This window comes from Schistocerca americana, chromosome 1 (genome assembly GCF_021461395.2).
Source record: "Schistocerca americana isolate TAMUIC-IGC-003095 chromosome 1, iqSchAmer2.1, whole genome shotgun sequence".
NCBI lineage: Eukaryota > Metazoa > Arthropoda > Insecta > Orthoptera > Acrididae > Schistocerca > Schistocerca americana.
In genome coordinates this window covers 1212309085-1212333658 of record NC_060119.1, presented here as the reverse complement: position 1 = coordinate 1212333658, position 24574 = coordinate 1212309085, and the positions used below count along the sequence as shown (strand labels likewise).

At 39.9% G+C, this 24574-nt stretch overlaps 1 protein-coding gene across 1 annotated transcript; it reads right to left on the bottom strand.

Moving 5' to 3' along the window:
• Positions 1–751: 751 nt before the first annotated feature.
• Positions 752–22400, bottom strand: LOC124544584 (vitamin K epoxide reductase complex subunit 1). Its single transcript, XM_047131945.1, has 3 exons — positions 22133–22400; positions 21554–21663; positions 752–2330 (listed from the first exon to the last, which is right to left on the bottom strand). Exons 1-3 carry the CDS (start codon positions 22288–22290, stop codon positions 2098–2100), a joined length of 501 nt encoding a protein of 166 aa, XP_046987901.1. The 5' UTR covers positions 22291–22400; the 3' UTR covers positions 752–2097.
• Positions 22401–24574: the final 2174 nt, after the last annotated feature.

The window sequence follows — 24574 nt, the reverse complement described above, 5'->3', positions numbered from 1 at the left end:
AACAAAATTCTGTCATGAAAACTTGGCTCTTAAGGGTTGCTCCGAATGCAGACAAGCCAGAAATACACCTGAGAACTGTACATAGCTATTAACTGCAATTTTTCCATGGTAACAGGAGCTTCATATGATTACTTTCATAATACCAGATGCAAACCACAATACTGGATTGGTTTTCAGTTCTTTAAGGAAGCAAAGGCACTTATTGTAAGGTTTCAATCTTATACCTACATAAAAACATAAGTACAATGCCATTTACTTAAAATATGTTTGTAAGTTACACTTTTGATTACTGTGAAGAATATTAACTCTTCCTTGTTCTTACAATGTTTATTTGGCCTGACCAGATCTGAAGCTGTGTTTGGTGGGGAAAGAATTATAAAAGATTTGAAGATTGAAATGACAATGACAATAGCTGTTACGAAAGAACTGACTTTCAGTAGAGGACTCTGTAAACTAGGGTGAGTGAAATGTGGTTGACAGGGTGTTGTTCAATTTTTTGTTTCCTCTGCAAGACTATGTATTAAGAGAACCTCATTTCCTGTCAGATGCATCCAACTGATGCAAATGAATTCCAAAATTTGAACATTGTGTATAAACTGACCTATCTAATACATTGCAGTTTGTTATTGTGAATTTATCTTGGAGTTACTGAGAGTTAAGCTATCACCTGTAATGCCAACTCAGCAAGCATCATTTCAGTACATGGCTTTAGTTTACAGTGCGTGGTCTCAGAGAAGAAACTACTAGCAGATGAGGCAATATTTCAGATTTTATTATTTACTCCATACTAAGACCAGATGAAATAAATGCTTGCACATGATTTGTGCCTCTCCATTAACTTTCTCTGACATTGTTACTTACAAGTGGCATACTAGATAAGAAAGTATTGCAATTTAACTTACACTTTTGCTGAACACAAATAAACAATACCTGGAAAAACCTCTAAGGTTTAGTAGAAATAAGCTTCTACTGTGGTGATCACATACAAGTGGTTCTGTATGAAATTTTAATTTTCTTTGTGTTTATGACTTTAAGATTGCACTTCTTGTCTTCCCCAATAACTACTAGTGTTAATCTAGAAGTAAATGGGAGTAATAACAACTGTATAAGTTCCTCCCATTTACAGTTAGCTCAAGATATCTTTTTCAGATTAACTATTATTACAAATATGTGTTAACTGTTGCCTCAGTGTTTCTGTAATATATCTGGTACATAAAATTTTTTAACAATTTCATGTTTCTACACACTAACAATTTATGTAACACATTTGGAGATGTTTTTTCATTGATAACATGATAGGTGACCTAACAAAACATGAGCACCGTGATTTCAGGCATAGGGACATCTAAATGGAACTCTTAAGCATCCAACCTTTTTAAGTATGATGGTGAGTATAAAGCAGATATGGAAATCTCTGAAGCATTTATTTATCCATTCACAAAAGAAAATTAAGGAACATCCAGAGAACTTAGAAAACTCAGAATATTTCAAGGACCTACATGTCTGTACTATTCATTTGATGGTTACACTAAAAATTATGAAAAAGACATGAAAAAAAGAATCACTCTCAACTACTTAATTATAGTATGCTTCTTACAATAATCAAACATATTATGACAACATATCTACAAGAGTATTTGTAAATGATGTCTTTTAAAAGGTATTCTTTCAATTTTCTATTCTTAACAATGGCACAGTTTCATTGGAATAATTATACATTTAGTACATCTTGTCATTTTTAAAGCTCTTGATTAAAAAATCCATATATGATGGAACTGTTCTAGTAAAGGCAGGACATAAAAATTCAGTCCTAAAATAGAAATGGTTTCTTCCAACATGTCAGACTTTTATTTACTTGTTGCTTTTCTGTACTGTTCAAACAAATAATCCAAAAATATATGGTTCAACTTTTGTACTTGATTTGTCATTTAATAGCTTGGACAGTAAAATACATGTAGCACCTTTTCCCATTTTACCTGTTGACTTAACCATGTTACTGGCCTTAAAATATACCCTGAATGAGATCACTCTCCATTCCTGTTCAAGGAATGGTATTTCATTAACACAATTAGCTTGTAACTGTACAAATAACTCATTTTAATTCTTTTTCTTTTTGGACGTAGTTTTCTTCTGAGTAGAACTAGGAACTTTTTGTAACTTCAATATTACTAAAATTAAATTAACAAGATTAACAATATATGTTGTAACACATATCACACAGAAATCATAGAGTATGAAGTACAAAACATATGCAAGGTAGACAGAGCCAAAGTTAGATAGGATAGCCATAAACAGCTGAATCCTGCTTGCTACTACACTGCTTGTGAAACCTGAAACCAAGAGGATCAACAGTTAATATTTGACCACATATGTATTTAATTTGTAGCTATAAATAACTTAAGTTTGTATAATTGAGATGAAAAGCATTGCCTTTTTAATCCATTAAAGACTAATGACTACAGTTTTCAAGTAAATGCTTCAAACTAAAAATTCTTCTTACTCAGTTTCATGAAAAAAACATTGACTGGTGTCTTATTTGCTGAAATTTAGCTGTAACTTCAAATTCTATTTAGCTATGACCGAGTTCTATTTAGAAACCATACTGACTTTCCCCTCTCATAATGGTTTGTGCTTGTGAAAAATGTCAAGTTGAACTGTGGAGCAGATTCCACAAAAAGCTAAAGCTACTGTCATGAATGGTCAGGTTAGTTGATTTGGTATGAACAAGGAATGTAAAGGCATAAAACCTCTAATAGGATACTTTGGTGTTAGAAACTACTTTGAAGCTCATTACTGCATAACTGTTCACCAACAGGCCAAATAAGTGAGTGCAGATTAATGAATTTGTTGCACTCAGCACAGAGGAATACTGAGACATGACTGCGTACTCATGAAACAAGTTATATAATTGTCTGACATTCTATTTTGTGTTCGTATTAAGTTTTCTTTGTGGAATATATGTTCAGAGCAAAATCAACTCATATGCATAATGTCATTCAGTAGAAGTAAGTGGATATAACTCTGCACTCTTTCAAACCACACAAACTGTACGTTCTCTCTATATTTCATAAGATCGAAGAGTAGTAGATTGACCACAATCCATCTCTCTTTAACGTAGGATGTATATCTTACTGCTTCAAAATAAGCATATACAGTGTATTAAAAAGTGTCAAGTACTTTAAGAGGTGGTAATACTCATAAAATCAAAAAATGATCAGTCAGGAAATGCATACTTTCTACATGCAATAAACAGTGGTTTGGAAATGGACAATAACATATTTACAGGAGTTCAACGTGGTGCCCATTCATGAGAGTGCACCCCCTGCCCTTCAGTGTAAGGAATGATGCAACCTTTGAAGTACACTCAGTTGTTGTTGTACCTGATGGCACACATTGAAGACGTGACCCTGTAGTGTCTGCACATCGTTGTTTGGTGTGGTGTAGACCAATTACTTCAAGTGTCACCATAACCAAACGTGTAGGTGGCTTAAATCTGGGAACGAGCAGGCCACCAAGAGCAGATTGTGGTGTCCCACATACATTTCAGAAAGTGCACAACTTGTCAGGTGTTCGAGGAGTGCTGTGGTGAGTATCTCCAACACTTGGTGAAACCACATCCAGACACTGTGGGGTTAGGTGGCCACCCTTCACTACAGATGTCAGATGTCGTAAGCTGGGCACACTGGTAAAACAGGACCAGTGGTGAACACCGGTGGAATTAACATCAGACTTTAATGCTGGGCAGGGTACAATGTGTCTGAACATACTGTCCAGTGAACACTCCTAATAATGGGCTTCCGTAGCTGGTGAGCCATGCATGTGCCAATGTTAACATCATGACATTGGTAACTAAAACTGGAATGGGCATGTCACCATCAGCACTGCATTGTCTTATGGATTCCAATACCTTCTTCATCTTTCTGATGGGAGGGTGGAAATTCATCATCTTCCAGGGCAACAGCTCCTTGACATCTGTGCTGCGGGACTAACACAAACTGGCAGCAGCTCCAGTATGCTCTGTGGAATACTCATGTGGCATCCATGGGTCCAGTGGAGCTCGTGCAAGGCACCTTGATGGGTAAGGAGTACCATACACTGATCACAGACCGCGTAATCCCTTCATGACAATCATTTTTCTCAGCAGCAGTGGCACTTTTCAAAAAGAAAACATGCCATGTCACAAGGCCAAAAGTGTGATAGAGTTGTTTGAAGAACACAGTGGTGAGTTCCAATTGAAGTGCTGACTCCCCCAGCTCACCAGATCTGAACCTGATTGAAAACATCTGCCTCCAGTGACCTACCAAGGCCTCATTGCTTCCATGCCACTACTGTTATCCATGCCAGAGGTGGACACACTGATTATTAGGTACGTGGTCATAATGTTCTGGCTGGTCAGAAGCTGGAGCAGTTTTGCCAGTTCAACATGCTGCTTGATTATGAGTTCATATTCCAACGCAAATAAAATCCCCTCAGTGCTACAAGGGTTGATCTATCGCTGACAGGAGATTTAAGTTAATGTGCATATGACACCCTTTTTTTTTTCAACTATTTACCACTTGTGTGGCCAAATATTTGAAAGAGCATTATATTTTCATTTTTTAAAGAGAGAATATATTCATCAGTCAAAATTCCTCCAGTAAGAAAGAATAATATGTAGCATTCCCCTACTGTAATTTATGGATTTTTATGTTTAAGATAGAATTTTAACCCTCCCTTGGGAATACAAACAGAAAATAATTCACAGAAGCAAACAAGGTGCTGCTTTACCCATAATCAGAACAAACTCCCTTCTATTACTCTTCATGAAAATCAGCATCACAGCAGAAGTAAGTTACTAATACTGATATCACACTCATTGATCAGTTACTGAGGAACACAAACTGACAGAGGAAATAAAAACTGAATTTTATGGCAAACTGTTGAAGTTACTTTTGGAAAACTCCTCCTAATCCAAAGACTTTTATTTAGAAACTTGTAGCTTACATAGTGCAAAAATAAACTTACATTAATGAACTAAATATTTTTCAGAAGTGTATAACAACACATCCATATAGTGTGTAAATGATCATACCTATCAAATTAGTCATGCCATGGCACTAGTTAAAAAGCAAGAGACCAAGTTATGAGTGTCATCTGTATACTTACAACTAATGTAAATAATAAGTTAATTATAGGTCCCAGTAAGAAAAACTACATATCAAAACTAAATGAATCAAAATATTTACAGTAAATAAATAATTATTACATCAATAGGTTTTTTTATAGATGAATGAAGACACATTAAACAATTGGGTGTAACATGTTTGGTTAAGGAACAAAACAAAAATTCAGTTGCAGAAGAGAGGTAATACTTCTATATCTAGATGGATAGTTTGCAAATCACATTTAAGTTCTGGCAGATGGTTCATCGAACCACCTTCAGACTAATTCTATATTATTCCAACCCATACGTGTGTGGAAAAAACGAATTTCCGTGCGAACTCTGATTTTCCTTACTTTATTATGACGATCGTGTTTCTCCCTATTTAAGTCGGCGTCAATAAAATATTTTCGCATTCGGAGGAGAAAGTAGAAGATTGAAATTTCGTGAGAAGATTCCACCGCAACGAGAAACGCATTTGTTTTAATAATGTCCACTCCAAATCCTGTATCATTTCAGACACACTCTCACCCCTGTTACGCGATAATACAAAACATGCTGCCCGTCTTTGAACTTTCTCAATGTACTCCGTCTGTCTTATCTGGTAAGGATCCCGCACCACGCAGCGGTATTCTTAAAGAGGACAGACAAGTGTAGTGTAGGCAATCCCTTTAGTAGATCTGTTAAATTTCCCAAGTGTCACGCCAATAAAACACAGTCTTTGGTTAGCCTACCCCACTTTGTGTGTGTGTTCTTTCCAATTTAAGTTGTTAGTAATTGTCATTCCTAGGTATCTAGTTGAATTTACAGCCCTTAGGTTTGACTGATTTATCGTGTAATCGAAGTTTCCTTTTAGCACTCATGTGGATGACCTCACACTTTTCGTTATTTAGGGTCAATTCTCTATTTTTTCACTATACCAATATCTTTCCTAAATAGTTTTGCAATTTGTTTTGATATTCTGATGACTTAACTAAATGAGAAACGACTGTATCATCTGCAAAAAAAACAACCTAAGACGACTGCTCATATTGTCTCCTAAATCGTTTTCGTTTACATAGAAAAAGAACTGCAAAGGACCTATAACACTACTTTGGGGAAAGCCAGAAATCACTTCTGTTTCACTTGATGGCTTTCTGTCAAGTGGCTCTGAGCACTATGGGACTTAACTTCTGAGGTCATTAGTCCCCCAGAACTTAGAACTAGTTAAACCTAACTAACCTAAAGACATCACAAACATCCATGCCCGAGGCAGGATTAGAACCTGCGACCGTTGCGGTCTTGCGGTTCCAGACTGCAGCGCCTTTAACCGCACGGCCACTTCGACCGGCTGTGTGATGTCCTTAGGTTAGTTAGGTTTAAGTAGTTCTAAGTTCTAGGGACTGATGACCACAGATGTTAAGTCCCATAGTGCACAGAGCCATTTGAACCATTTTTTTGAATACTCACTTTAAAATTCTGAAGATGGCAGGGGTAAAACATAGGGAGCGAAAGGCTATTTACAATTTGTACAGAAACCAGATGGCAGTTATAAAAGTCGAGGGGTATGAAAGGGAAGCAGTGGTTGGGAAGGGAGTGAGACAGGTTTGTAGCTTATCCCCGATGTTATTCAGTCTGTGCATTGAGAAAAAAGTAAAGGAAACAAAAGAAAAATTCGGATTAGGAATTAAAATCCATGGAGAAGAAATAAAAACTTTGAGGTTTGCCAATGACAATGTAATTCTGTCAAAGACAGCAAAGGACCTGGAAGAGCAGCTGAACGGAATGGACAGTGTCTTGAAAGGAGGATGTAAGATGAACATCGACAAAAACAAAACGAGGATAATGGAATGTAGTCGAATTAAATTGGGTGATGCTGAGGAAATTATATTAGGAAATGAGACACTTACAGCAGTAAATGAGTTTTGATATTTCGGAAGTAAAATAACTGACGATGGTTGAAGTAGAGAGGATGTAAAATGTCGACTGGCAATGGCAAGGAAGGTGTTTCTGAAGAAGAGAAATTTGCTAATATCGAGTATAGATTCAAGTGTCAGGAAGTATTTTTCAGACGGTATTTGTATGGAAGTGAAACATGGAGGATAAATAGTTTAGACAAGAAGAGAATATAAGCTTTCGAAACGTGGTGCTACAGAAGAATGCTGAAGATTACATGGGTAAATCACGTAACTAATGAGGAGGTACTGAACAAAATTTAGGAGAAGAGGAATTTATGGCACAACTTGATAACAAGAAGGGATTGGTTGATAGGACATGTAGAGAGGCATCAAGGTATCACCAATTTAGTATTGGAGGGCAGCGTGGAGGGTAAAAATCGTAGAGGGAGACCAAGATATCAATACACGAAGCAGATTCAGAAGGATGTAGGTTGCACTATTTACTTTGAGATTAAGAAGCTTGCAAGTGATAGAATAGCATGGAGAGCTGCATCAAACCAGTCTCTGGATGGAAGACCACAATAACATCTGAGAATAAAAACCATAGTCAAAGAGAAAACACAGAATCAGTTCAACTGTTCATGAGTCGTACACTAAAGTGAGCGGCAAAGAGTTCGGAAGTAGATGCTAACAAGGGAGCCTTCCCATCGCATCCCCCTCAGATTTAGTTGTAAGTTGGCACAGTGGATAGGCCTTGAAACACTGAACACAGATCAATCGAGAAAACAGGAAGAAGTTGTGTGGAACTATGAAAAAAATTAGCAACATATACAAACTGAGTAGTCCATGCGCAAGATAGGCAACATCAAGGATAAGGCTGCGTTCACACTGCCGGCCGGGCCGAGCCGAGCCTGGCCGGGCCGCCGCCCGCTTCGATATCAAACACATGGTTTTGAATTGCGGTGTTCACACTGGCGGCCGGGCCGCGCCGACACGGCGTGAGCCTCCCGAAGCCGAGCCGACGACATCCCGAGTGTTTAATATTGCCGGCGCGAGCCGACCGCAGGCGCGAGCCTGTGCAGCAGCACTACAGCTTCTGCAGTACACGCATCACACGTCTCCCTTCTGCTTTCTTCACAAGTGTGACTGCACACGTCTTTTATTTTAAGATGTTACCTCACATTTCACAATCAGTGAGGAAAAATTACGTTTATTATAATGATACATGCGAAATTACTTTTATTTCGTTTATTTAACCTACATGCATTTACAATAGCTTGCCAGCGTTCGCGGCATTGCCGCCACTGAATAGTTCGCATTTACTTGTAAACGGAGGCAGATATGAGTGTCACTGAGGGACGGAAATGTGTCCCTACCAGATGACAATGCATTGTAAAGTCATGTTGTGGCACGTTACTATAACCTGTTGTCTGTGACATCTTTTTGCGATGTTCTTACTTTAATGGATGCAGAATAACACATACATGACATTAACTTCTGTCCATCACTTTGGTATCAGCATTTCGGCTAGTATGACAGTAATGATGCAGTTTCCAGATTATGGAACGAAGTAACCAAGGAGTGTGTTTCAGATAGTACGCACAAATATAAATTATTTTCCTTTATAATTTTATTTGTTTTATTTACAGTGAAATGAGATACAAAAAAATACAGTAAATAGCAAATTCTTTCAATTCCAAAATTTATTTGAGAGGTTTTTTAATTATTTTAAGTTGCATTTTTAACGAAATATTCAACACAAGTGTTCCTGACAGTTTTCGAACGTAATGTGGAATTTCTGTTGAATGTGGCACCAGCTGTCTGCATATCAGCATTGTTACAAAACTTTTCAGCTTCAACATTGCATCCTTCTCTGTCAATGACAATATTATGAAGTAGACAAATGCACTTAACTATGTGATCAGCTACGTCAACGGATGTTTCAGTTTCCTTCCTCAGTAGTCTCCATTTATTGGTCATTATACCAAATGCACATTCAACAACTTTCCTTACTCTGGAATGCATATCATTGTATAGAATCTTCTCGTTGTCCAAATTTCTGCGAGGAAAAGGTCTCATCAAATTCTCTAATAAGGGGTAAGCTTCATCTCCCAAAATGACGTACGGTAGTTCCTGACACATTCCTTCAAGGCTTGTTGGTGGCGGTAATAACAGCTCCCCATTTGTAAGTTTCTTATATAACATACTTTCTTTAAACACGCCTGCATCAGACTGTTTACCGTACGCACCAACATCCACAGCTATAAATTTGTAATTTGCATCAGCAACTGCTTGGAGTAGCCGGCCGGTGTGGCCGTGCGGTTCTAAGCGCTTCAGTTTGGGACCGCGTGACCGCTACGGTCGCAGGTTCGAATCCTGCCTCGGGCATGGATAAGTGTGATGTCCTTAGGTTAGTTACGTTTATGTAGTTCTAAGTTCTAGGGGACTGATGACCACAGATGTTAAGTCCCATAGTGCTCAGAGCCATTTGAACTGCTTGGAGTACAATCGAATAATACTGTTTGTAATTGTAAAACATGCTGCCAGAAAGTTTAGGACATTGGACACGTATGTGCTTCCCGTCTATACATCCAACACAGTTTGGAAATCCCCATCTCGTATGCATTTCACTGGCAATTTCTATAAAACGAGAAACAGTTGGCGTTGGTAAATGAATGGGAGCAAGTGACTCCCATATGGCCATACAAACGTCTTTCACTAACACTGATACGGTGGACACTCCTAATCGGAATGACGATGCTAGTGCATGAAAGGAGATGCCAGTGGACAGATACCTGAGAAAAAAAATCGTAAAATGTGTTACTCAAGTGTGGTGTTGGGCGAAGTTTTTACAGTTTTGTTTGCACAGTAGATATTTACTTAGTCCATGTCATTTCATAGTTATACAACAATAAATAATTAAAGAGACATTTTCTTGCATCCTTCTATATTCTTTCAATTAAAATAATGAAATCGAAATGCAAAGACCTGAGAGACAGTTACAGAGAATAACTTGGCAAAATAAGGTTCAAAAAAATGGCTCTGAGCACTATGGGACTTAACTGCTGTGGTCATCAGTCCCCTAGAACTTAGAACTACTTAAACCTACCTAACCTAAGGACATCACACACATCCATGCCCGAGGCGGGATTCGAACCTGCGACCGTAGCGGTCACGCGGTTCCAGACTGAAGCGCCTTTAACCGCACGGCCACCCCGGCCGGCTGCAAAATAAGGTCATGTGATCCAGGGAATAGTATATTAAAATGCAATTCCACTCGGGCTTTGTTCTGTCATATGATTTTCCTAAGTTCCAAGAGCTATGCACAGTTCCTTACCAGTGGAAATAGAACCACTGAGTCAAAAGGCATACCAGTCTGTCTATCTTACAAGGTAATGAAAAGAATTCTGTGAGGTCATCAGTGGCTCCACATGATGAACCATCACCACTGCCAAGCGCTGCATCATGAAGAAAAACGAAGAAAAAGTTGGAAAATTCTGAAGGAGTGTATCTGCGATTCTTCGTTGAAGGCACAGCAAGACATTACCCAAAATGACGAAGCTAATTACTTACTGATGATTCTCAGGAGTCCCATAAACTCTCTTCCCCTCAGAGGTAAGCGTTTGTTAAATTTAAAATACAAAAGCATGACTACAATTAATTAGAGGTAGTGAATGCTGCACAAAGTTCTACTGCAAACCAAAAAGTGTGTACTAACGAATCTTACCTTATCGTTATACACAATTTTTCTTCTGCTGTTATACTTCTGCGAAAATTTGTGTTCTGTTTCGAAATTTTGTCTTGAATGTTCTGCAGCACATACTGAAATGTATTATGATTCATTCTGTAATATGAATAAAATTTTTCAGGATAGTTTTTAAGTTCTTCATGTAAAAAAAAAAAACTCTCCTAAATGTCTGTCGCTATTTATGGGATGAATCCATAACCTCCTAGTTCTTCTATACTTCAAAACTCGACGAGTTACTGCAGAGTCAAAACAATACCAATAAAAGAGTGAAGACATTGTTCTATACGACAGCACAGACTAGCCAAAGGCGAGCAACTGTTGACTGCAGCTGCGCTTTCTAGTGACTTGCTTGTCAGCTGTCGAAGGGTGGGGATTTTTTTAATTTATTTATTTGGCCTTCGGCAACTAGCAGCCATTTAGCCAAAGAGTAGGGATTACCTTGACGGTGCAGCGCAGCCCGCCAAGGAAGGAAAAAAATAATGAAGAACAATGAAACGCACATCTGTGTCGATCTACAGTAGTTTCATTAACTCTCCATTTTTTTTTTTTTTTCTGTCAAAGTAGACAACGAGACTACAGAATTGCGCTTCAGTTTCTGCAGTAAACGTATCACAAATCTCCAGTTTGTTTTTATGATTAGTTTTACACCACTGATCACTAGTAATTAGTTTTTTTCTGTCCTGCATTATATGACTACATTAAACCAAGCTGTAACCGCTCGAACTCCGTGGCTTGCGGACGCGGCACTGACGCCACTGAATATCTCGCATTACTTGTGACCAGAGACAGATATCAGTGTCATTATCATTTCAAAAACTTTTTGGTACTTTTAGCTACATTTCATTCGCAACAATGTATGGTCTAAAACGGATCTAACAGTAAGCTACCCGCTACATAACTTTTTCACTACAAGATTTGTAAATCAAGTGCACGACGTTGACAAATAGCATCATTTAACAATGACTGTTAAGAAATATGAAAAGATAAATGATTCAATACGAAGCTAAGATGTTACACTAGCACGTGTACAAAAATCAGATTTTTTAGCCGCATAATTTCTTCAAAATCGGCTGGGAAGCGTTACGAAACTAAGAAATCACGCGAAACGAAAAGTAGACCTTTTCTTTTTTCACGACGTAAGTAACGCTTTTAAGGAAAAAATGAGTTCATAAAACGATGTGGCGCAGTCTTATATACCTCTAAGAATTTTTAGAACATGAAAATCGGAGAAGTGGATTTTCCCCCATTCCGCCGACCCGGCTCGGCGCGGCGCGCAGTGTGAATGCCCTACACGTCGGCCTGAGCTGGCTAGGCACGAGCCGAGCCAGTACGCGTCAGCCCGGCTCGGCCCGGCCGGCAGTGTGAACGCAGCCTATGGTGTGAGCTCAGGAGCGCCGTGGTCCCGTGGTTAGGGTGAGTAGCTGCGGAACGAGAGGTCCTTGATTCAATTCTTCCCTCGAGTGAAAATTTTACTGTCCTTATTTTCGCAAAGTTATGATCTGTCCGTTCGTTCACTGACGTCTCTGTTCACTGTAATAAGTTTAGTGTCTGTGTTTTGCGACCGCACCGCAAAACCGTGCGATTAGTAGACGAAAGGACGTGCCTCTCGAATGGGAACCGAAAACATTTGATCGCAAGGTCATAGGTCAACCGATTCCTCCACAGAAAAAAAAACGTCTGAAATATTCTATACGACACCGGTGACGGAATGTGAGTCACATGACAGGAATATGTTGTCGACCCACCTAACTTTTACACTTGGCGAATGGGTAAAAAGATTCTTCTACCTCGCCCGATTTAAGTTTTCTTGTGGATGTGATAATCACTCCCAAAAAAGTGATGAAAACATAAGAGTTTGTCACATAAACTGAAACAAATGAATGCAACAGTTTCACAGTCGCACAGTTTTCCCTGTGCTCTGTCAAAACATATGTTTTTAACGTTTTCAAATTTTTCCGTGTGTAGACCGTCAAATCCCGCATATGCCAACCAAATCTGAACATGTCCTGGAATTTTGGAGAGCGAAGTTCATTATGTGTGAGTGCCTGAACCTCGATAATGGACACACGATCACGTAAACAATACTGCCCTGTGTACCTGTGCAGCTTCGCAAAATCATAGAATCTTTTCACAGTATTTCACTTGCCGAAAACCAAACACATCTAACGGTTGCACAAGAGGTGTACAACCTGGAGGAATGGTAATCACGTCTACTCCCACACTAAAATTGTACAATGCCTGATCCTTCTGCCTGTACAGCTGTCAAGGAGATAATAATTGTCTGAAAATAAAAAATTAAACTTTTCACTCGAGAGAAGACTTGAACCAAGGACCTCTCATTCCGCAGCTACTCACGCTAAACACGGGACCAAGGCGCTCCTGAGCTCACACTATCCTTGATGTTGCGCATGGACTACTCAGTTTGTATATTTTGCTTATTTTTTTCATAGTTCCATACAACTTCTTCATGTTTTTTTCGATTGATCTGTGTTCAGTTTTTCAAGGTCTATCCACTGTGCCAACTTATAACTAAATCTGAGGGGGATGCCATGGGGAGGTTCCCTTGTAAGCATGGAGAGCCAGAAGGACAGGTCACTCCACCAGAATAAGAGCAACAGTCAGGAAGACCGCACAACCACAATGTGGGGATGGCTCGATACGTAAAATAAAACTATGGCTCAGTCTGGTGCGATAGAGAGGCAACATACAACGGTGAATTCCATCGGAGAGGAACGGAAGGAGCTAGTACAATGGAGCAGTAGTCTCCCTGATAGTGCGGAGTTCATTAGAAGGTGTACTAGCCCAGCAGACGTTGATCCATCTCCGTGTGGCAAACGTTGGTTTTGTCGCAACCTTAGTAAAGCATAGACGGCTTGTAAAGATAACATTCGTGACTAAATGGGCTTCACGCTGTTGCACTGCATCATCGCACCACATAATGCGATTCTATCTATGTTTCTACTGGCGCAGTTCTAGGCGGCTATGGTTTTTAGTCACTACTGACTGTACTTCGCCGCGCGGGACTAGCCGAGCGGTTTTAGGCGCTGCAGTCATGGGCTGTGCGGCTGGTCCCGGCGGAGGTTCGAGTCCTCCCTCGGGCTTGGGTGTGTGTGTTTGTTCTTAGGATAATTCAGGTTAAGTAGTGTGTAAGCTTAGGGACTGATGACCTTAGCAGTTAAGTCCCATAAGATTTCACACACATTTGAACATTTTTGATTGTACTTCGTGGTTGAGAGATAATAATACCCAGTTGTCGATATTCTCTCACCTGATTTACAGTCGTTCCATTCACAGGAATGACTGTACACTTCTTGCCTGAGCGCAACAGTTTAATGCAGAGATGACAGTTTAACGTAAAGGTGGCATCCAAAAGTTCCTGAAATTTGCAGCCGAGTAGTTACGAGTTCTCTGAAATATCACTAGGTGTCACTGCCTACATCCTCCTACCAGTACGCAAGTGGCTGCAACCTGAGCTGTTTGGTTACCATATTTCCTTTACGTAAGCTGGAGGAGGAGGAGGAGGAGGAGGAGGAGAAAAAGAAACGTGAAGGGGCTAGTGATATCATCTGCTTCGGGACTTTATGCGGAATCAGCGGCGACGAGTGAAAATGTTTGCCAGACAGGTAATCAAACCCGCGATCTCCTACTTACTAGGCAGTTGCATTAACAACCCCGACACAGTGTTCATCGCGAATGTGCAGACCATCTTGGCAAACTACCCAGGCCAACACACATTCTCTCCTAGCGCCACCTCTCCATTGTCTCCGTCCGTGTTCTCCATTCTCGCTAATTTTAGATTCCCGCTGGAGGTCGAACGTAAATGTGTATCCGCACTGAAGCTTGTGCATTCATTCACTATCGAGGCGAATAGATTATATGAACCCCATTTCTTTGAGTTTGCAGTTTCGCGACTGATGTCTCGAATTAGCATCGTGACTGCATACAGTTTTCTTTTCAAGCTGCGGAAAACTGCTGAGGAAAAACACCAGACGTCGAAGCAAGCATTTGATGACAATGCTGTAGTTCAGATACTGACCAAATAACAGTCGAAGCTCGATTGACCATTCAATCGTCAATTGCAGTCTTCACACCAAAACAAAGTGTTCATAAAACGTGGGATCTGATTCCGTGATATCGTGGACAGACCATCCGAGACCTATGTAAGACTTTGGGAATAATTTATGGTAGACAGGTACTTATTCTGTCAGTAGAATTGAAAATGAGAGGGACTACAGCGAAGTTTGTGCCACGAGTGCTTGAATACCACAAGGGGCAATATATCGTGTCGAAGTCTGCAGGGAATTTAAACAACTGCTTCTAGGCAACATAAACTTACTTTCAACGCTGTCACAACTGACGGGAGTTGGATTTATGGTTACGACATGAAAATAAGCAGCAGTGGTTTCAAGGTATGGGAGTTCTTTTCTACCTCGGCCAAAAAAAAACCCTCTACAAGTGACATGTATAACATTAACCCCCTTAACGTCTGAATAAATTTGTAGATGAGAGATAAAAATAAAAAATTATGGTGCGTTAGAAGTACCCGAAAGACTCTGTAGAATGCAGCACTTGTCAGAAGCGTTGGTAGCTTCATTAATAAATCGTCTATCGGCAGTGGCATTCAAAAACAATTAACCTTCCAGTTAGTAGCAACAACACTGGTAATGATGCGAATTCGCGACCCTGGGCATTAAGGGGTTAAATCCTCTGGCCAAAGTGTTCGTCTCTTCTAGTCAGCAGTCAGTGAAAACTTCTATTCCGATGTTCTAAGACGTTTGAGCCAGGACATGAGGGGTAAACAGCCACAGAAGGGGGCGCACGAACGACTGAGTACTCCAACATGACAATGCACGACCGTATACGGCCCAAATTATTCAGGAATTATTAACGAAAGCAAGTACTATTGTTCCCCAACCGTAGTACTCATCACACTTATCTACGTGTGAATTCTCCCTCTTTCCCAAAACGAAAGTTACGCTGAAGGGGCGAAGATTTGATGTAATGGAAGAGATCCAAGAGCAGTCGCGAACGGTATTAAACGTCTTACATCTACAACTACATGGATGCTCTCCAAATCACACTTTAAGTGCCTGGTAGACGCTTCATCGAACCGCCGTCACAGTAATTCTCTATTACTCCAATCTCGAACAGCGGGCGGAGAAAACGAACACTTGTATTTTTCCGTGCGAGCTCCGATTTCCCTTTTTTTTTTTTATGATGACCGTTTCTCCGTGTATAGGTCGGCGTCAAAAAAATATTTTCGCATTCGGAGGAGAAAGTTCGTTACTGAAATTTCATGAGAAGATTCCGCCGCAATGAAAGATGCCTTTATTTTAATTATGTCCACCCCAAATCCTGCATGATGTCAGTGACGCTAGAGATAATACGAAACGTGCTGCTCCTCTTTGAACTTTCTTGATGCACTCCATTAATCCTATCTGGTAACGACCCCAGACCGCGCAATATTACACCAAATGAGGACAAAAGATGATTTCCAGGAAACATGTCGAAAGTGTCAGAAGCGTTGGGATCGATGTATTCGCTCGCAATTCGTCTACTTTAAAGATGATGGTGCAGAATAAGATCTAAGTAAAGGATAAGGAGTTAACATTCTTCGGGAGCGCCGGCCAGAGTGGCCGAGCGGTTCTAGGCGCTACAGTCTGGAACCGCGCGACCGCTACGGTCGCAGGTTCGAATCCTGCCTCGCGCATGGATGTGTGTGATGTCCTTAGGTTAGTTAGGTTTCAGTAGATCTACGTTCTAGAGGTCCGCTACCGGTGGTCTCGCGGTAGCGTTCTCTCTTCACGAGCACGGGGTCCAGGGTTCGATTCCCGGCGGGGTCAAGGATTTTTCCTGCCTCGAGATGACTGGGTATTGTTGTGTCGTCCTCATCAACATCATTCATCGCCATTACGGTCGGAGGAAGGCAATGGCAAACCACCTCCGTTAGGACCTTGCCTAGTACGGCGGTGCGGGTCTCCCGCATCGTTCCCCTACGCTCCGTCACGGAGTATGGGACTTCTTCATCATCATCATCATCATCATCATCATCATCACGTTCTAGAGGACTGCTACCTCAGAGCACAACCTTGTAGAAACAGTTTTGCGGTTATCAGAGCGATGTCCAGGCATAAATAAAACTTCTTTCGAGCAGCCATTAATGTAAGGTATCAGATTTCTAGCTTTCAGTCTTGTTATCAACAGAAACAACTTTCATAAACGTGAAGCTGAGCTCAAAGATGTCTCTTTTTCTTACGAATATCTCCGCTTTAAACGACCACAACCTGTGGATAAACTAAAGTCGTGAACGCTGAAATAAATATTTTTAATGTTACCCACATTTTTTGATGCTGTAATGGGTTTTGTTACGTGTTCCACCACCTTGAGATCTTTAAACGTTAATCCTGCAAATAGAGGAATGGTCTGCAGTTATAAAAGAAGAGGACACAGTAATATGTAACGTATACAGTAGTCTGGCACGAAGTGGAATTCAATGAGCAATATTAACACTGGCTCAAACATTTAACACTTGTTTATAGAAAAGTGCATTACCGGTTACAAATCTCCATTTTGACAATTTAAAGCACGATCTGTATAAAGAAATTGTTCTTAATAGTGTACTGGATAGAAATAAGTTGAATCAGCCGATATTTATTATGAATGACCATTTAATGTTATAATGGGATGTTAATTTGTACTTGGCAGCTGTACTTTTCCCAGCAACAAAACAACTAAAAAGCCTTCATGAATATAAAATCAGATCTTTACAAGACTTTTGCCAGAGGCAAATGTTTGAAGCTCAATCTGTAACTGAAAGGAAGAAGGCGTAAAAAAATACATCGAAATCATTATAGACTTCGGAAGTGGAAGGTTTTAACTTCATCTTTTTGAAAGATAATATCCCATACTGAAACCCATAATGAAACGCCATTTATAACTATAAAATTTTTGAAAATCGGCACAACCGGTCGTCCATAATAAATATTAATTAATGTGATCATGGCTAAAGAAATTTTTTTTTAGTTAAATATAGAGCGCACCTTACATTTTGTTAATATGAGAAACTTCAATCATCTTGTTTTACGCTTGAAACGAATAATAAAAAATAAGGCACATCTGGCATAGGTTTAAAGGCCACTCGCCACAAATGTGTCTGAGCCCCTGATTTCTTCTTAGGCTGTTATTTTGTTACGTTTCGTGGAACAATCTGCGCCATAGCATCTAGTTTACGTAAACGGTAAAGAAATACAGCTTACAAAACGCTAATTTAAAAAACGACATTTGTGGCTTTCAAACTTCATTTCTTAATATGATTTTTTTTATTTAGAACGTGTTTTTCACTGTAAGTCAGTTGAAACGTGCACCACAGTGTACACCTTCTTATAGTACGGTTAAGGTGGTGTTAAACAACTGCAGTCTTTATCCATCTGGTGTTCAGTGACTGAATGTAGCAATTTGCTTTGAATGAGTTCCTAGATGTCGAAACAGCCTAAAATCATCAGGTACGAGAAACGATAGCGCCACTTTCTAGGTTGAGGACATTCTTGACGAAAGCTCTTGATAAAACGGTTTTTACACAGCATTCTTCACTGAAAGAAATGGTCGTTCCATGTGAGGCTGTGTCTTTTTTAATCTGTTACGTGACTTCTGATTAAGATCAAATAGAAGAATGTTCATGAAAAATGGTGCACTTATACCATACTGAAGAAACACAAGAGAGAGGGAGAAACAGCAAACTGAGAGACCCACTAGATGAGAAGGCTCTGCACGACTGACTAGCTACACATTGCAAAAACGAAATTGCCGGTATCTGCAGAAACATCAGAGAAAATGCGTCTGCGACTCTGACGATTACGCGATAAGTCATACAAATCTGAAGGCTGTAAATTCAACTAAATACTCGGGGATTACAATTACAAATAACCTAAATTGGAATGATCACATAGATAATATTGTGGGTAGAGCAAACCAAAGACTGCAATTCATTGGCAGAACACTTACAAGGAGCAACAGGTCTACTAAAGAGACTGCTTACACCACTCTTGTCCGCCGTATTCTGGAGTATTGCTGTGCGGTGTGGGATCCGCATCGGGTGGGACTGACGGATGACATCGAAAAAGTACAAAGAAGGGCAGCTCGTTTTGTATTATCGTGAAATAGGGGAGATAGTGTCACAGACATGATACGTGAATTGGAGTGGCAATCATTAAAACAAAGGCGTTTTTCGTTGCGGCGGGATCTTCTCATGAAATTTCAGTCACCAGTTTTCTCCTCCGATTGCGAAAACATTCTCTTGGCGCCCACCTACATAGGGAGAAATGATCATCACGATAAAACAAGAGAAATCAGGGCTCGCACAGAAACATTTAAGTGCTCGTTTTTCCCGCGTGCCGTTCGAGAGTGGAACGGTAGAGAGACAGCATGAAGGTGGTTCATTGAACCCTCTGCCAGGCACTTTATTGTGAATAGCAGAGTAATCACGTAGATGTACGAGGGACACCCGTTATACAGTCAGTGACGGTACAGCTTCTTTAGCCATAATGTAAGAAACGGGTATTTGTTTTTAAATTCAGTGTTAAAACTGTCAATCGTATTTTATTTTGCACGACACTAAGCGTTACATGTTCTTGTATTCGTTTACAATCTCTGCAGGCTACATTATTTTTCAGAGTGTATGGTGAAAGACGCTACCTGCTCTAAAACAAAGAAGAAAAAGTGTCATTTGTACATCGGTTATAGACTCGTTGCAGAACAAAAGTTCCTTAAAGCAGGCCAACTTTTTATTCTTTTAAATTAATGTTTTACATATAAAAATATTTATTTACACATGTCACGACTTCATGATAGAGGCGCAGGATTATAGGAATGACAGAAATTTTCGAGTGCGTTTTTGTATAATAAATTGATCCGGCACGTATTTTGATGTCAGTGTCATGTAAACAGCAAAGATGTTAGCGGAACAAGCCTGAACCACCGCTTAGCTCTGCAACTGGGAATTAGAAAGATCGTATCGTAACATTATCAAGAAGGGTCTCCAATATTGTCCGCAAGCATTTCCTGTTGTGCATGAGTGTGTTTCCAGATCAACTTCCGTGACTTTACTTCTGTGGGATATTTCCGAATGGGATGTATAGGAAATTTTGGATCGTAAGTTTCAATGTCTACAGATAACGTCTAGTTTAGCCTGCCATGCAAGGTACGTGAAAACATAAAATACGCACCATTACGTGACAGAATATTGCATAATGTTAAAACTGGTGTTCGGTTTGAAAAACCGGTTTATTATGGTGACTCAGACGTAAGCTTTGCGTCAGCTGATGCACCTTTCTAGTATTTCCCCTTTTAAAAAAAACACCGGTACTGACGTTTCTTGTGCTATACATACTGAGAAATAAGAAAATAATTGTACTTTTGTAATTTTGGGTGTCCTGTGACAGAGAAACTCTCACATAGTTTTCTTTCCGCTCATTTTTCACCCACGAAACAGAAACATTACCTATATTACCTTCTTACACCGTTAACACGTTAGAACACTATTTACTTCTTTAAACAATATGTGGTTATGGATTTCTAATTTTTTAAAAAAACTTTTCCAGTTTAAAGCAACACTATTGTTTTTACTGTTAAGTTGCACTGACGACAAATTTAGGGTGAATAAAATAAAAATACTTTTTGCTGACAACGACCGCTGTTCAATGACGTTTGACTGGAAGAAACCTGTTGCCATATTTTATAATTTCGTTCGTTTCCATGTAACGTATAACTATTCACCAAGTGCAACGCAGAGCTTATTTGTTGACAGACTTCGAACTACGTCTTCTGCACAAAGCCGGTAACCGACCACCTTACAGGACTTCCGAACTCGGTAGCCACCTGTTGCTCCTGAAGCCGAAATCTGTGGACGCCACAGCGCTGAACTTTGACGTTCCACAAATAGCCAAGAATTCTTATCTTCTGCGTATCGCAAGAGGACAAGCAAAGCCTGTTTCGTATTTCAAATAAATATTGCTGCGAGCAAGCTTTATAAATCAAAGCTAAAAATACCCAGATTCTCGGGGAAGGGTTACATAGATTGGAGATCTCTTAGTTTAGTAAGATTTAGCTGGAAGTATTTCAGAATTCCCTTGTTCCGAATGAGTCAAAAACGTTAAGAAACACAAACGCAAAGGCATTGTTACTAACAGTACCAATATTCACAAACTGTGTCGTAATGAAAAGTGCTGAGGAGTAGTCTCCTTAAAGAGTTACGCATAATTTCAAAACACAGCATAGAAATTCCTATTCAAAGCAGTCATTAGACACGCGTACGATATGGAGCCCAACGTTTGATACTTGCGTCTTGTTCAGCTACAACAAGATAAGTATAACTTTCCACTGACAAACACAGAAACATCTGTGGTGAAATTTTATTAATAATTTTTACCAACTTACGATGGGAAGGCAATGATAATGCTGAAACTAGATCCCGAACAATGATTACGACACCAGAGGTGTAAAATAGTTTTCATGCACCGCGTTATTGTTTACTTACTGGTTATGTGTGTGTTCTACATATTTTATAAAACAAATCTACTGAAAAAAGTGGTATGTGTTGTGAGTGGGGAGGGGGGGAAGAAGAATAAGATTCTGAGATGACCTGCAGAAGGAAATACAAAACAACAAACCAAATAAAAAATGCCTACAGCTGAATATATATGCTTCACAAAAACTTATTAAATTTCATTTGGCCTTTGAATTACATCTATGAGCAAATAACAAAAAAATGACAACTGTATGTAGACTACTTACTCAGAGCGGCAAAAACACTGTAGAAAAACATCCCAATAAGGCCATTGGAAACATGTAGGGCGGAATCTTTTCCCAGCGTACGATGCACAATGCCGAACCCTTTTCCGAATCTGTAATTTGGAACATACAAAACTTGCCATCCGTACAAGCAATACACAAATAAACAAAAAAATAGGTACAGCTATTAATATTTTCGGTATCTGTAATTATCGTGTCTGGAGGCTACAAGTTAACGGCATTGGCAATTTTGCTGTATACTACAAACATTTATCACGAAACCTGATGCAGAAGAAAATTTACTGGGATGCAAAACAAATCGATAGATGCAAAAATTTACGTACAAAACAATATGATTTTCATTTGTGCGTATATTATGCAAACGGCCGTGATTCATCACACTTTACCCTATCATTTAAAAATTATCCACCGCAGTGAGCACAAAACAAACATAGCTGAAGAATTACAAGTGCTTGTTACATGTCACCGAGAGCCAAATAACAGTGTATGCATATTCCAAATATGTGTAAGTAAAACTTCGAAAACTTGCGAAGCATTAATTTGCTCTCACGGGGTACTCACTCTGACATAAACGCTTTTGAGCAGCTCATGTGCTCACTAATGTCACACGCGGGTTGGTAGTTGGCATCAGCTTCTTTCGATGTTTCAACAACATACGCATAATACGACAGTCCCATCCCCAATAGACAGGAAGCAATTATAGCACCGTTCAATCCCATAACGAAAATTATTAGAATCTCACACCAAACACAAACACAGCGTCCAACAGAGCTCTTAATAACAGATTTCCTCCTGCAGCACAAACAACGTACGACATGCGACTCACGAATTCCTCTATTAAACTGCCGGCAAGCCTCAACAGATAGCAGCAGCGTCTAGAGAAGATATCGATCTTACGCGGTATGCTGGTAGTTAAGGCGGCGCCCAGTAGATGGCAGAGTCTGCACGATACGAAACGTAGCGGCTAAGATGCAGTGTCGCGCACAGCATTACGCAAGAAGACAAAGTGCATTGGGCACAGACTGAGAAAGGAAGAGCTCTGATAAAATTTGTTTCCGTAGTTTCGTCGTCAGTCGTGCCATATTGTTCAGCGGCCAAAGCAAACTATTCCCCGTTTGTGTACATGCAGATATAACTATCGACGAGTTAAGTAAATTTCAGTTCTATCGTGCTTCCGTTAAGTTCAACAGTGACTGCACGTAACAATATACTCGGCACACAGGCGTTCACACAGATAACTATTCCAAAAGATATCAGTTGAAACGTTTTCAAATTAGCATACTGTAAAGCAAATTTCAGGAGACGTGATAAATATTTTAGAGACGAAAGAACGTACGAAAAATTTATAGTTACGAGAGTACATGTAACATGTAAAACAAAATGGTTCAAATGGCTCTGAGCGCTATGGGACTTAACATCTGTGGTCATCAGTCCCCTAGAACTTAGAACTACTTAAACCTAACTAACCTAAGGACATCACACACATCCATGCCCGAGGCAGGATTCGAACCTGCGACCGTAGCAGTCACGCGGTTCCGGACTGAGCGCCTAGCATGTAAAACAATTACAGTCGTGTGAATTCGATGCCAAGTAGAAACCTCTCAAAAACGATCAGTAGCATAAAAATAACGTTTGGTTGAGATTTTCAGTCCGACGATCATTTATTGCACAACGGCCTATAAGAGAAAAAAAAAAAAAAAAAGAAGAAATGCCCACATTACGGGAGAAAAAACAGCACTAATTATAAAATTATAAAAGAACCCATTACAAAATCACAATAAAAAAGGATGACAGTCAGTCATAACAGATGATATATCTACTGCAGATGGTGGTCCATCTTTCCCGGTTTCCAGCTTCATCTTCCACCCTGCTTCTTTCAGAATTGTTAATACTTGATCCTTCCATCGCGTCCTTGGACGTCCCCTTGGGCGTCTTGCAGCAGGCTGAGAATGAAGGCCTGTGTATGGGAAGGATCTATCAGCTCGAAGGATAAGGCCAAACCACCGTAGCCTCTTGTGCCCTAATATTCGACCAATGTGCGGTTTCCGAAACAACTGTACGGATCTTCTTTATTTCTTCGTTCCCATTTACCCTCCGTGGTACTGTAGGGGTCCATAGATCTTTCGAAGTACCTTCCTATCGAAGGCACAGACTGTTTCTTCAGTCGTTCTGACGATGTCCAGATTCTACAGCAATATAACAGTATATCGGCCGTGTTGGTGTCATGTAGAGGTCGACCTTATTCTTGTGTGATATCGATCATGACTCAAACAAATCGTTCAGATTAAAGAACATGCGATTAGCGTTTATTATTCGCCGAAGCACTTCTTTCGTCACTTCATTTTTCTTACTCAGTATGGAGCCCAGGTGTTTGAATTCTTGCACTCGTCCAAAGGTGTGGGCGTCAACAACAATGGACTGATAACTCCAGGATTGTGTCTGCTCCTACCGTCTCCATTTCTCTGATTCGACAAGTATCACGGCTTATTTTTTTCCATGGCCAAGCTGAATAGCATTGGTGTCTATGGACTTCCTCGTCCCAGTCCATTTCATATACTGGATGGTGACGGTAGGTGGTTGCCCAATTATACTTGACAAGTCGATTGAGAGCAGAAAGCTGCAATTAGTCGGCTATATTTCTATGGGATGTGAAAGTCCTCTAACGTTTTCCATAACATGGAGCTTTCAGCGCTATCATAAGCTTGTCGAAAATCAATGAAGATACGATGTAATTCGCGCTAGAACTTGTAAAATTTTTCTATCAGCTGCCTCAAGGCAAATATGTGGTCAAAATTTGATAATTCGGGGACGAAGTCACGTTAATAGGGACCTACAATTCCTACAGTCGTTGTAAAGACTTTATAACCAGTTTCAAGTAACTAAACCCCTCGGCAGTTGGAAACTTGTGAAGCATCACTCTTCTTGAATATGGGACATATAATTGCTCCTTCAATTCTTCAGGAATTATTTCTGTTGTCCAAATGATACATCTGGATAACATGT